The sequence below is a fragment of the Protopterus annectens genome, chromosome 10.part0 (assembly GCF_019279795.1).
Source record: "Protopterus annectens isolate FY-2018-M chromosome 10.part0, PAN1.0, whole genome shotgun sequence".
Lineage (NCBI taxonomy): Eukaryota > Metazoa > Chordata > Ceratodontiformes > Protopteridae > Protopterus > Protopterus annectens.
The window spans coordinates 653,779,408-653,794,539 of NC_056744.1; the positions used below are offsets into that span (position 1 = coordinate 653,779,408).

Below are 15,132 nucleotides of genomic sequence, written 5' to 3' on the forward strand. Positions count from 1 at the left end.
GGGAATCCTTGTGCAAAATTTGTCCAGCTGATGGTTCTGGGGGAGGCAAGCAGGTTTATATCTGGGCTACTCCATTTGCATGTCAACATGTTGAAAATCCTTGGTCCCAGTTTCCACTTGTGTGAGTCCATAAGGTTTCTGCTTAGTCCGTCTGCCAGTGTATTTACTTCTCCTGGCAGGAATTGAGCTTGTAGATTCACTTGGTAGCTCAAGGCTGTGTTCCACAATGCCATTGCTAGTCTGCAGAAGGGGTTAGAATGTGTACCCCCCTGCTTGTTTATGTACCACATGACAGTGGTGTTTTCCGTCTTTACTATTAGTTGTCCCAGAAGAATGTGGTCCTTGAAGGCTGTCAGAGCATTCTGTACAGCTAACATTTCCTTTTGATTTATGTGCAGGTGCATTTGACTTGGGTTCCATTTGCCCTGAATGCACATCCCTGCCAGATGAGCCCCCCATGCATAGTCTGATGCGTCTGTTAAGATTTGGGCGGCAGGGGATAATGTGAATGGTATTCCCCTGTTTTGGTTGCAGGCCTCTGCCCACCAAAGGAACTCTAGGCGTAGGCAAAGTATGATAGGAATCTTTGCTTCTAGATTGTGAATGTTGACACTATAGGCTTTTGAGATACCACTGTAGTTTCCTCATATGCAGCCTTGCATATGGAATTAGAAGAATGTAGGAGGCCATGAACCCCAAGGCTTGCAGTATTTGCCTTGCAGATAGCTGGGTTTTTGTGGCCACTTGTTTGAAGTAGGTTGTCAAATGAATCCGTTTCTCTGGCATGAGGAAAGCCATCTTGGGAAGTTGTATTCAAGCTTGCTCCCAGGAATATAATTTGTTGACAGGTACCAGGTGTGATTTCTTTTTGTTTATGGTGAACCCCAGACAAGTCAGTACCCTTTGAACAAAGGCCAGATTATTTAAAAGAATGTCCTGGCTTTCTGCCTGAATTAGTCAATCGTCCAGGTATGGGTATATCTGAATATTTCTTTGCCAGCAAAATGCAATGACTGGAGATGGGCACTTTGTAAATACCCTGGGCACAGTATATAAGCCAAAGGGCAGTGCAGAGAACTAATAGTGCACATAGCCTGCGTTGAGGTGTAGGTATCTTCTCTGCAAGACTCCCTGATAGGGATGTGCAGGTATGCTTCTTTTAAGTCTAGTGTTGCCAACCATGCATCTTTGCCTAACACAGGAGGCAGCTGGTGAAGAGTCAGCATTTTGAATTTTTGAATCACCAGAAAGGTGTTTAGAGTAGAAAGGTCCAGGATAGGACGCCATGTATTGCCTTTTCTGGGTACCAGGAAAAGTCTCAAATAGAAACCTTGTCCCTTTTCCTCTTCTGGTACCAACTGAACAGCCCCCATTTTTAAGAGAGAGAGAGTACTTCAGTTTGGGCCTCTGCCCACTGATTTGGGGGTAGATCTGGCCACCCGCTTGGTGTTGGTAACATGTGGAAGTGAAATCTGTATCCTTGGGACACTATATTTAAAACCCATTTGTCCTGGGTAATGAGTTCCCAGTTTTTGGCCTGCAGACCAATCTTTTCGCCTAAAGGAGCATTCTGTTGGGAAGTGCTTGGAAGTTTAAAAGCAAGTCATTGAGACAATTTTCCATAGGGGGGAGTCTTACTACTCCCAGATTTGGGTGCAGAAACCCCCCACTGCTTAGTCTTGTGTGCCCCTTAGGACTGAAACCTGGGGTTTCTGCTGTGTCTCAGTTTGGCTTGAGAAGACCTGGAAGGGGCTGGAAAGGACCAATTTTTAGAGGGCCAGTGCCTACTAAATCTAGGAGGCTGAACTTGTAAGAAATCGTTAACAGTTTGCATAGCTTTAGCTTTATCTTCCATCTTTTTAAGAACTTCCCCAGCCTTGTTGCCAAACAAACAGGCGGTCCTGATTTAAGGGAGCATCCAACAATTTAGCTTTAACATGATCAGGCAAAGATTGCTCCTTAAGCCAAGCATGCCTTCTGAGCACAGATCCAGTAACAGCAGCCCTGCAAGAGGCCTTTAATGAATCAAATCCACACTGCAAAGAATGTTTTCCAACCTGTTCAGCAGAATGCATTAAATCCTGTAATTCTTTATTTTCAGCACTGTCAGGAATCAACATCGTTTTCTATTTAAGCAATCCAATAACATGTTGTTGAAACTTTACCATATGAAACTGGCAGTTTAAAGCCCTAATGGCCAAGGTTGCAGAAGTGTAAACCTTCTTACCCCCATCTATCCAGCGCCCTGGAGTCTCTGTCAGAGGGAATAGGATTTTAGCAGTAGAAGCCTTAACGCCCTTGGTTCCCTGTGAAATAGTCTCTGGATCCACAATAGGATTTTTAAAAAGGAACTTGTGTGAATCAGGAACCCTGTAATATCTGTCAGGTTTTCTGGGAGCAGGAGGCAAAGAATCAGGGGCCAAACTAGATTCTGAAAAGTCATCATCAACAATGTCTAGTACAGGAGGTATAGCTAAAGGCCTATGCTGAGGCAGGAGTAAGAAATCTCTACACCTCTTTTTTAATAAAGTGGAAATGCTCCCTTAGAGTATGTAAGGTCTCACCAAAAGAGAAATCTTCTGGAGGGGAAGCAAAGGGAATAGAGTCCTCTGCATCAGAATCCTCATAAGTAGATAAGGGCAAATCCAGATCATCAGAAGAATCAGAAAAATCTGAATCCTGGTCAGAAGATTCATAAACAACTTTAGTCCTAGGTCTCTTAGAAGGGGGAGGTTGGCTTCCCCTGATTAGAGTTATAACAGCTTCAGCCATTCTTATCATTAGTTTTTTAGGCATAGAGGCCTGAGCATGTGGCCTGGGCGCCGGTTTCTTAGGCATGGTTTGAGATTTCGGCCTAATTGAAGAAGGAGGCATTGGTTTAATATGCAAGTCCGTAGGCCTGCATACACCCTCAGAAGCTGGTGCCTGCACAGCAGCTCTGGACCCATCCAAGGTAGCAACATCAGCAGGTTCCACAGTTGAAACATCTCGCGGCATACCAGACTCCGAATGGGTCTCAGTAGAGGACCGCGAGTCAGAAGTAGCGGGTATCAGGGTCTGCAAAAGCGCTTCACTGAGTACCGACGAACTGGCGACTGGCTTAGGAGAAGCGTTGTCGGCAGCTTTGGACCTCAACAGCCTGTCTCTGTCTTTATCTTTGCGTTTTTTCGGAATCCCAGTAGTCAGATGGCTAACCGACGACATTTCTGGATAATTGAACCGAGAACCGAAATATTTAGAGGCGAAAATATACCGGTGACGGATAGTGCGCTGATTAAATAAAGCACAAAACCGACAGCAAGGTACATCGTGGTCAGGGTCTAGGCAAGGAATACAGTACGAATGAAAATCTTTGTGAGGTTATTTGCTTTCCACAAGTAATGCAATTATTAACTTTTACTGACATCGGTAAGGAGCAAGAAAAAGTTTCCCCACGGGGGAATTCGCTTTAGTTCAAGACTTTGGTTCTGAAACTCGAAAACGAAAATTTCAGGAGTCGGACAACTGGCACTTGCGAACTGCTTCTGCTTCGAGCACCGCACGGCAAGAAAGACTGATGTATAGGTTCATAGGTTGGCACTAGGCTATCGGCCCTAGGGCCTATACAAGCCTAGCCATAACAATTCCCTGGCTATTTCTTCCCACACTATTTACTTCCATGGACCCCTGTCTAGCAAGGCAACTGACGTGATCCCTGGGGTGAATTTCCTTTCTCCCATCCAATCATCAAGGCTCCTTTTGAAGAGGGCCAAAGAGGCATTGGCTGCATGTTTGATACACCTGACATCATGGAAGAAGGGACAGCAACCGACGCAGGACCCAAGACTTGTTAATCAGGCCGACTGAGGGCTACTGCAAACAGACAACCCAAATGTAATGACTGCAACAGTGAAACACGAAGAACATCCAACATTAATGACAGCTGCCAATGTGCTCAGAGTATGCAACACTAGGGATGCTGGAGATTCAAACTTAAGAAGTATCACGACTTGTAAACTTATGGAGATCCGGTTTTGCTGTGAAAGCCTTGCTATACATTCTGAGGTTTCTAGATGGGAACCTATAAATGCCAAATCTGAAAGGGCACCAGATCTGATGTCTCTATGTTTAATGAGATTCCCAAGGACTAGCACAATCAGAATAAGTAATCTCTTGCTAGGATAAGTGATTCTTTTGTGCTTGCAACAGCTAAGAGCCAGGCATTGAGATGGGAACACACAGACCCCTTGCAGCTTGTGATGTGCCACAACCACCAACATGAACTTGGTTAATACCGGTTAGGCTGTTTTGAGACTGGGTCAAAGCACAGATTTGTTCCAGACTGCTCCATGATCCTCGTGTAGGTAAGCATCCTGAAGGTCTATCCAGCACATGTAGTCCCCCCTCCATGTAGGAGTGAATATTGCACCATCGGTAATTTTGTCTTCTTTCAGTGTAGATTCAACCCACTGAGATCCAAATTGGGCCCGAAGTCCCGGTCTGGAACTAAAAAATCTAGAGCAGACTCTGGATCCTTCCTCATGTGTTGGAACCTCTTGGATAGCTCTGTTTTATACAGGATGAGGGATCACTTGAGATGCTGAATTTTTTCTTTTTAATGGGGTTGATCTGGAAGGGGCAGTAATGTTTATGTGGGAGTGGAAATGAATGGTATAAAGTATCCTCTCAATATTATATTCTTCAGCTATTTGTCCTTTATGATGGCTGATCAAACTGCTGGGTGAAGAGACAGATGTTTCCTGATTGAACCCAGACAGGGAGCAAATGGGCAACTTTTCAGGAGTGCTGGAACAGTTTCTTTGAAAAAGGACCTCTGGTTCTTTTGACCCTCAATGCCCCTAAGGTTGCATTACAGGACACTGTCCCCGCCTTGATGGACCTTGTCTGAAGAGGAGCCAAAAAAAGAATACTGGGACTTTCTGCTACCCTTCTGTTTTCTAGAGTAGGATGGCAAAAAATATCAGGGAAGCAAGGGGGATGCAATGCCTTATGGCAGAGGGGAGAAACTTGAGCACTGGACAAGCATCCAAGTGCAAAGTTGTCAACTCAGACCCACCAAAAGCACAGACAATTCAACTATCAATGTAGAAGCCATCTTTTCAAATATTTTCTGCAGTGTCAAAGAAACAGAGCACTTTAGGCATGACTGAAAATGAAGTACTGGCATTTATTTATAAAGCCACCATACCCTCACAGTTTCATAAATGAATGCCGGTACAGCTCTTTCGCACCATCAGCACTTGCTGATAACACCCCCAACACCTTGTACCCAGGGCAGGTACTCCCTCACCCCACCTTAGTTATGGCTCTGATTACTGCCTAAAATTTGAAAATAAAAAAGTTTAGTATTCAATTAGCAGAAAGATTCAGGACCTTTCAGCTTAGTTGTCCAATAATTAACATCCATTGTTACTAAGATCTTATATTTCTTTATAAAAATGACATCCTAACTGCACATACCTTTTTTTGAAGCCACTGCACTGCCCAACTCCAGTGATTAGAGTGCTCTTTGAAGTATTCCTTTGCAGTAGGGCATCTACAAGAAAAAAAGTTATGAATGTTAAACATGAAAACGATCAGTTGACTACTCCTACCATAGAGTTTAGTTATGAAAGTACATACCACAATCTCAGATCTTAATGAAATAGGAATAGAAGTACCCTTGTAAATGCCATCCCCTAGAAAGAGCAATTTCCAAGTTTTTCTAATGCAGAGCTTAGTCTTTTGTTTAATGATACCTCTTCCTGTCAATGCTGGATGGACATCATAACTGAGGAAATGAACCTACTCTCTAAAGTTCATGACCAACAATGAACAGATTATAAAAATGAGTGAAGTAAAGCCTGCCAGAAATTCCAGTCCAGAAGAACAAGGAAGAAGTTATATTCTTCTTATTCTAGTCTTTGAAGATCTAGGGTTATGACAAGTACCTGCATGACTAATTTCCTATATGGACTGTAGGCAGAAGGGTCTCTGCTAATGAAAGTCTCCCGATTAGCTATCAGGTAGGATAGTGGCAGCAATACAAAATTAGGTAGTGCTCTATTAAATAGTTTCCTAGCAAAGTCTAGCCAAGTATGTAGGCAGTGTCAATGAAGTAATGGTTAACAACTGTGTGAGCACCAGTCAAGTCAAGGTATGAAAATGCCCAGGGCTAAAACTCTCTTAAAATAAGCAATGACTATGGCAATCATTCATGTAAAATGTACTCTCAGAGCCATGAAATACTCTTTTAGTAGCCTTTTGGAAGTATCAGCTAAGTGATTGTCAAATTAGTAATGAAACCTTTTTGACCTTTACTAAAAAGAGAAAAAAGTGGGTTATCACAATCTGATGAAGGAGCCAGAGTTAAAGTAACAGTACACTGAGCACTGAACTGATGTAAATGGCTCCCTATTGAAATGTTAGCACTTGAAATGCCTAGTGTCGACATTCTGAAAAAAAAAAAAAAAAACTGAAAACACATAAGAAGAGTGATCTCAAAGACTGTTGTTCTCCTTAAAACTCCTTTTTGCAGGGGGACAAGCCCCACCACCCAAAAAAAAAACATATACTTATTAGCTCCTAGATTGCCACACCTTACAGAAAAAGGGAATATTTCAAGAAATGGCATCTCGGACTTAGCATATGCAAGTCCATTCTTTGGCCATTCAGTCTACAGATTTTGGGACTTGCTCTAGCAGGTCCCAGCATTTTAAATGGCTACCAATGTAAACATCTAGTTTCTGAAGCGGACTCGCACTAGGATGTTTGAGTAGGTAAGCCCACAAAGAAAGAAAGTACAGTTGTGTACACTTACCATAAATGTAGAGGATCTATATTAGAACATTGAATGTTTAATAGCTCGAATCACTAAAGGTCGACCCTTAGTGATCGAACTATTAAAACATCGAATGTTCGTAAAAAAAAAAAAAATTAAAAAAAAAAAGAAAAACTAAAGGGTGTAGGAAGGGGGGGCAAGCCCCCCTGCACCCCCACATGCGGGGTTGCACCCCCCCGCTACATAAATATACCAACTCCGAGACCCACTATATTGAAGTTAGACGGAAATCTTCCCTTATGGAGATTTCCGTTTACACGTTTGAGATTCTGAGCGTTTGCTATTGTCGTCTCGACAATATCAAATTCGATATTGTTGGCTTTCGACAATTTAATATAGACCCGATGTAGATGTTCGAGTGTATTCACTGTTGCAGTCATCACACTTGGGTTATCTGCCTGCAGGTAGCCCCTCAGTTGGCCTGAATACCAGAGACTTAGTATTCCTGTGTCGGTTGCTGTCGCTCCAGGACTGTCAGGTCATCAGGGGTATAAAAACAGGCAGCCAACGCCATTACATCAGTTTTTCTTGCCCCAAATTTCAGGAACCCCCCAAATAGGGACCTATGTTATGGTGGGGAAAATACCACCAGTAAAAAGTAAATACCAATACCCCAGAAAGGGGTGAGTAATAGGCATGGAGAGAAAGAGAGAAACAAGGGGCTAGAGGGAGGGAAACCAGGATTGCAACAGTGAATACACTTGAACATGTACATTTATGGTAAGTGTACACAACTGTACTATGTTCGTCGTGTTTCACTGTTGCAGTCATCACACTTGGGTAGATTCTCAAAGCTGAAGAAGGGTGGAGGCAGTCAAGAAGAGCTGGGGATGGCTAGTATGCCTTGCAGGACTGCTGTAGCAAAACCCACCCTGGATTTGGAAAAGATAGGCAGGTGGTAATGCTTGGTGAAGGTGTGTACACAACTCCAGGTAGCAGCTTCCAGGATGTCCCTGGTAGGGACTCCCCTGAGGAATGCTGTAGAGGTAGAAGTTGCCCTAGTGGAATGAATTCTGACCCCCTGTGGGGTTGGTTTCCCATGGTGCTTGTAGCAGAAATGGATGCATGTGCTATCCATTTGGAAATTGTTTGTTTAGAAATGGCCTTGTCCTCTGCCCCTGGTGCAAAGCTGACTAGAAACTGGTCAGATTTCCTGAAGGGGTTAGTCCTATCAAGGTAGAATCTGAGCTGTCTGTGCACGTCCAAAAAGTGCAGGATCCTTTCCCCTTTATTTTGAGGATTAGGGAAGAAGGTTGGAAAATGGATAGATTGGTTGAGAGCCACACTGGATACCACTTTAGGCATAAAGGAAGGGTTAGTCCTGAGGGAAACCCTGTCAGCATGGAGAATAATGAAGGATTCCACAGCCATGAGTGCTTGCAGCTCAGACACTCTTCTAGCTGAAGTGATGGCCAGAAGCAAGGCTGTTTTCCGAGAGAGAAATGTTTAACTCTGCTGATGCTGCAGGCTCAAAGGGGGGAAGCGTGAGCTTTTCCCGTACAATGTTAAGGTCCCAAGCAGGGGTGGATGCCCTCCTTGGTGGCCTTAAGTTGTTTGCCCCTCTCAGGAACTGTTTAATAAAAGGGTGAGAGAAAAGAGGTGGCTCAGTGTTGTAATGAGCTGAAATGGCAGAGGCATGGATCTTAATGGAGGAGAAGGAGAGGCCTCTGTGGAGTAAATCTGCTAAGTAATCCAGGATTAGAGGCAGGGAGGGCAGGTTTGTGTCCTCTCCTTTAGACTGAATACAGGAGCAGTACCTTTTCTACTTATCAACATAGGATTTCCTTGTACTGGGTCTTCTGGCTTCAAGAATGACATCCAGCATCTGCTTGCTTAGGCTGGTTACTGGGGGAGAATATCCGGAATAAGCCAGGCTGCAAGATTTAGGGTTTGCAGTTGCAGATGCAAGACCTGTCCCCCCTGCTGAGACAGCAGGGTTGGGTTTTGGTGTAGGTGCGAAGGTGCGCAGGAACAGGTACCAGTGCTGGCATGGCCAATCCGGGGCAATCAGAATTGTCCTTGGTCTGTCCTAGCTTATCTTGAGCAATACTCTTAAGAGAAGGGGCAGAGGGGGAAAGGCATAGATTGAGAGATTTAGCCACTGGAAGGAAAAGGCATTCACTTTCCAGGCCCTGCTGTGAGGAGTCGGGGTGCAGAATTTGCTGAGCTGGTGATTGCAGGGGGAGGCAAATACATCCACCTCCGGGGTCCCTCATTTCTGAATCAGAAGGTTGAAGGTGCTGGGCTCTAATTGCCACTCATGTGGGTCTAGGAGATTTCTGCTTAAGTCGTCTGCCAGTGAGTTTTGTTTGCCTGGCAGGAACTGAGCTTGCAGATGGACCTGCATGTCCAAGGCTGTGTTCCACAGGGCCATGGCTAGTCTGCAGAGTGGGTAAGAGTGTGTTCCCTCCTGCTTGTTGATGTACCACATAACTGTTGTGTTGTCTGTTTTTATTAGCAGGTGTCCTGGTGAGAGTAGGGATCTGAAAGCTGTCAGAGTGTGCTACACAGCTAGCATCTATTTTTGGTTGATGTGCAGATGAATTTGACTTGGGTTCCAGTGGCTCTGAATGCACTTGCCATCCATGTGTGCCCTCCAAGCATAGTCTGATGCATCTGTGGTTAGAGTCTGGGCGGCGAGGGGTTGAGTAAAGGGCAGTCCTTTGTTGTTGCATGCTGATGCCCACCAAAGAAACGCTGTCCTTAGACAGCGTATGATAAGAATGATGGTTTCCAGGTCCTGAGAATGTTGGCACCAAAGACTTTTTAAGTACCACTGAAGTTTCCTCATATGCAGTCTGGAATATGGAATTAGGATGCATGAGGCCATGAACCCTAGGGCCTGCAGGATTTTCCTTGCGGGTAGCTGGGTTCTGGTGGCCATTTGAGTAAAATAATCTATCAGATAGACTTGTTTTTCTGGAGTGAGGAATGCCATCTGGGATGCTGTGTCCAAGCTTGCTCCCAGAAATACAATCTTTTGACTGGGGACAAGTTTTGATTTCTTTTCATTGATTGTGTACCCCGGGAGGTTAGAAGTTTTTTTACAAATGGCAGGTGTTGCAACAGCATTTCCTGTCTGCCTGAATCAGGCAGTCGTCCAAGTACGGGTAAATTTGGATATTTCTCTGTCTGCAGTAAGCAATGGCTGGAGCCAGGCATTTTGTGAATACTCTGGGAGGAGTGGATAAGCCAAAGGGAAGAGTAGAGAACTGATAATGCATAGATGCTGCTCTGAAGCGTAGATACTTCCTGCATAAGTCCCTTGTAGGGGATGTGCAAACAGGCTTCTTTTAAATCGAGGCCGACTAACCAGGCATCCTTGGCTAGCATAGTAGAAGCTGCTGCAGGGTGAGCATTTTGAACTTTGGTACCACCAGGAAGGTGTTGAGAATTGACAGATCTAGGATTGGGTACTAAGTGCCCTCTTTTCTGGATACCAGGAAGAGTCTGGAATAGAATACTTTGCCTGTCTGTTCCGCAGGAACAGGTTGAATTGCCTTTATAGAGAGCAGGGATTGAACTTGATTTTGTGCCTCTGCCTACTGGTTTGGAGGAAGGTCTGGGAACCCGTTTGAGGTTGGCAGTGAGTGGAAGTAAAATTTGTACCCCTGGGATACAATGTTGAGGACCCATCGGTCTTTGGTGATGGAAATCCAGTTTTTTGCAAGAAGGGCAATTTTTCTCCTAGGGGCACAAGTAGTTGGGAAGAGGTGGGGAGTGGAGTTGAGAAGTCATTGGAAATTCTTTCCGTAAGGGGGTGGCTTAGCATTCCCTGCATTGGAGGTGGAGGCACTCCATTGCTTAGATCTCTGCATACCCTGAGACTGTAAACCAAGGACACCAAAGATTGCAGCAACTCGTACACTCGGACCAACAATAGGAGATGAGAAAAAATCCACGTCAGAAAGTTGCAGTCCACTTTATTAAGAATCGACAACCAGTACACAGCCAAGCAGTAGTTGTTTGGCTGTGTACTGGTTGTCGATTCTTAATAAGTGGACTGCAACTTTCTGACGTGGATTTTTTCTCATCTCCTATTGTTGGTCCGAGTGTACGAGTTGCTGCAATCTTTGGTGTCCTTGGTTTCTGGTTTTGTGCTGGTTTGGAGTTTATACCCTGAGACTGTAATCTGGGTGGTCTGTTACCCCTGGGTCTGGTTTGAAATGGCCTTGAGGGGGGCTGGAAAGGACCAATGTTTCGAGGGGCAATGCCTACTGAATCTAGGCGGCTGTACTTGCAAGAATTCTTTAACTGTCTGCATAGATATAGATTTTCTTCCATCTTTTTAAGAACCTCTTCTGCTTTGGTGCCAAACAGACTGTCCTTGTGCAAAGGAGCATCTAAAAACTGATTTGACATGGTCTCGCAAGGTCTGTTCCTAAAGCCAAGCATGCCTTCTCAGTACAGAACCAGTGACTGCTGCCCTGCAAGATGCTTTTAGGGCATCAAAACCACACTGCAATGTATGCTTGCTGACTTGGCTTGCAGAATGCATAAGCTCTTGCAATTCTTTGTTTTCTGCACAGTCTGTAAATGTTGCCATTTTTTGTTTAATAAGTTCCATAATATGTTGTTGGCACTTCAGCATATGAAAATGACAATTCAGAGGCCTAATGGCGAGAGTTACTGAGGTATATACTTTCTTACCCCATCTGTCCAAAGCTCTGGAATCCCTGTTCGAAGAGGTGGGATTCTTAGCTGTAGTAGCTTTGATACCTTTAGGCCCCTGGGAAATGATCTCTTGATCAGCAGTAGACTTTTTGAAAAGGAATTTGTGAGAATCAGGTACTCCGTAGTACCTGTCTGGTTTCCTAGGAGCAGGGGCTGAAGTATCAGGGGTAAAGCTGGATTCCATAAAGACATCATCAGCAACTTCCAGGACTGGGGGTATTGCTAAAGGCTTATGTTGTGGCAAATCTAGAAATTCTCGAGTCTCTTTTTGGATTGAGGATAGTCTTGGCATTGCCAGTGGAAATGCTCTCTTAAGGTATGTAAGGTTTCACCAAAAGAAAAATCCTCTGGAGGAGAGGCAGGGGGAATGGATTCCTCTGCATCAGAATCCTCATAAGCACATAAGGGCATGTCTTCATAATCAGATACCTCAGAGTCTTTGGACTCTTGGTCTGTTGAAGCTGCAGGGGACTGATCTCTTTTTCTCTTAGCAGCGGAAGGCTGGCTTCCCCTAATCAGCATACTAAGATCTTCTGCCATTTTAAGCATTTGATGTTGTGGCAAGGGAGCAGGTGCATGCGCTTTGGTCGTCAGTTTTCTAAGGGTAGCATGTACTCTTGGCCTTAGAAACTCGGTAGTTTTAGACAGAACTGAAGACGCAAAAGAGCTCGTCGGTTTGTGTCAAACATTGGTAGTGCGAAGAACTTCCTCAGAAGCCAGTGCCTGCTCAGTGGCTCTGGACCCATCAAAGGTAGAGACATCCGCAGGCTCCACAGTCAAAGAAAAATCTCACGGCATAACGAACTCAGATCGGGTCTCAGTTAAGGCCTGTGAATCCACAGAAGCGGGCATCAGGGTCTGCGAAATCACCTCACTGAGTACCGGCAAACTGATGACTAGCTTAATGGAAGCGTCGACAGTTTTGGACCTGTGCGGTCTCTGTCTTTATCCTTACCTTTTTTTCAGAATATTAGTAGTCGGATGGCTTACTGAAGCCATATCGGAATATGGAGATCGGGAACAAAAGTATTTAGCAACAATAAGGGCCCGATGACGAATGGTTCAGACTTTATTTGTAAAACTACTTGTCACTTTCTCTCCCCAAACAAGCCTGAGATTAATGCTAGGAATAGTATATGAAATTAGTGACTCTTATAGCGTTGAACAAAGCAAAAAACTGACAGCGAGGTACATCGTGGTCTGGGGCTAAACAGGTGACGCAGTAAGAATGAAAATCTCGGTGTGGTATTTGCTTTCCACAGAGCCAAGACAATTGTTAACTTTTTCTGACATCGGTTAAAGCAAGAAAAAAGGATCCCCAACGGGGTACTTAGCTTTAGAAGACTTCAGGATGATTCAATTCATAAACAAAAAACTAAGGTAGCGGCCAACCGGCACTCGTGCAAACTGCTTCTGCTTCGGGCTCCTCAGTAAGGAAGACTGATGTAATGGTGTCGGCTGCCTGTTTTTATACCCCTGACGACCTGACGTCAGTCCTGGAGCGACACCAACTGACGCAGAAATACTAAGTCTCTGTTATTCAGGCCGACTGACGGCTACCTGCAGGCAGATAACCCAACTGTGATGACTACAACAGTGAAACACGAAGAATATCTGGCAGACAGTAAATTCTGTTTCCAAAGTGAATAAAAAAAAAAATGCAGAATTTCTCTTGAGAAAACCTGTCCTCAACGAATATAGTAGTATGCACAATGCCCGCAACTCGGATAAACCTTGCAGATATAAAAGCCACCAAAAGATGGCCTTTTGCAACAAAACTGGGCAAGATGACAATGGCTCAAAAGGTGCGAGTCTCCAACTCTCTGGAACAAAGTTAAGAGCCAGATGAGAATAGAGTGGACTGGAGGTGAAGAATGAAGTATGGTGAGAAACTTCTCTGCAAAAGTAAGTTGAGCCACAACTTGCTCACTAAGAGGAGTATGGAAAGCAGAAATAGTACACAAATATACTTTCAACATGAAATAAATAAACCAAACTCTCTCAGAACAGTATGAGATAGCAATCTAAAACCACAGGATTCAAAGGGCCAAAGGGTCGTCAGAAGCCCAGACAGCAGACAGTAGAACACCTTTGTTTCAACAAGTAGATGGTGTGGAACTTTTGGCAGAATGTTTAAGAAATACGCACATTAAAGGCGATCAGTGGAGGAATGCGAAGCTAAGGCTTACATTATATGCAGATGATATTATTATCATATTAATGCACCCATTAGAGGATACTCCCTCCTAAAACTGATGATGTTTGCAGATAAGGTGAATTATAATCTTGTTTACATTCTCTTGTTCCATCAATGTCTCAAGTATTCAGGTATATAGAGCATTTAGAGATAACTATCTCTGAGAATGTTTGGTGTAATTAAAAATAGAAGAGAACAGACAACCTATGTAGAAGATTCTATAGGAATGAGAAGTGTACTAATTGGTTCTCTGAGACAGCAGACGATGCATGGAACAGACTACTGAGTTACATTAAATCAAGTACTAGTTTAGATATTTTTAAGAATAGCCTGGAACACTTATGGGAACAAGCTGGTATATTGGAAGGCTAGAAGGGCATTAATGCCTGTGCTTGAAATATTTGTATGTATGTGTCTCTGTCCCGATTATTTCTGGATTTGTTGCTGATTTGTTGAGTTGTGTTAACTGGCTTTCTGCGAGCAGGCGCAGAGTGAAATATGCTTTCTGCAAGACCTGTAACACAGATTTCACAGTCCATCATGGTGGTCAACATGATCTACAATGGCATGCCAACAGTGAGAAATACAGACAGAATTGCAAGCATGCAGCTGGAAGGACTATGGCAGACTTCTTTGGACCTCAGAGTTTAGCGAGTACAAAGGTTGTTGAGGCAGTGGTTGTTTTGTGTCACTCCTTGCTAAACACAACTTATCATCTGCAGCAGCAGAACACATCCTGAAATTTATGAAGAAATGTGGAGAGAATCAAGATGTTCTCAGGAAATGACATGTGGAACAACAAAGGCAGCCTGCACTGCAAGGGATGTTCTGGGGCCTCATTACCAGAATCATGCTGCTGCTACCTGCTAGAAATCACAATTCTGTGTGTATATGGACCAAAACACAGACATGGGCAATGACAAAAGTACAGCTTTGTACCTACCATAAATGTAGATGTCCGAGTGCTAATACAGCTGCAGTCATAACAGATGGGTTCTCCTGACGTCAGGCGGGTCCTCGGTTGGCCGAATTCCAATGTCTAGGTCCGGCGTCGGTTGTCGTCGCTTCTTCCCTGACGTCAGAGTGCCAGGGGTATAAAAGAACCAGCCGACGCCATTTTCTTCAGTTTTTCTTGCCCCAGATGTCAGGTGCCCCCAGAAGGAAGGCAATACATAAATTTGTGTAATAAAGCAATGCAATATAATCAAAAAACAGTAGTTGCAAGCAAATACACCATAAAAGAATACCCCAAGAGGGGAAGGAGGGAGGGAAACCTGGACTGCAGCTGTATTAGCACTCGAACATCTACATTTATGGTAGGTACAAAACTGTACTATGTTCATCGTGCATACAGCTGCAGTCATAACAGATGGGTAGAATCCCAAAGCTAAGAAAGGGGTGGTAGGCACTAAGTGGAACTAGGAGGAGCCAGAATGCCCTG

At 44.1% G+C, this 15,132-nt stretch overlaps 1 protein-coding gene across 1 annotated transcript in view; it reads right to left on the reverse strand.

Moving 5' to 3' along the window:
- The window catches only part of USP24 (ubiquitin specific peptidase 24), a 4,679,666-nt gene that overhangs the window by 179,173 nt on the left and 4,485,361 nt on the right, over window positions 1–15,132 (reverse strand). Inside the window, exon 64 of the mRNA XM_044085508.1 lies at window positions 5,461–5,536. Coding sequence (XP_043941443.1) covers window positions 5,461–5,536 — 76 coding nt within the window. The remainder of the gene's footprint in view (window positions 1–5,460; window positions 5,537–15,132) is intronic.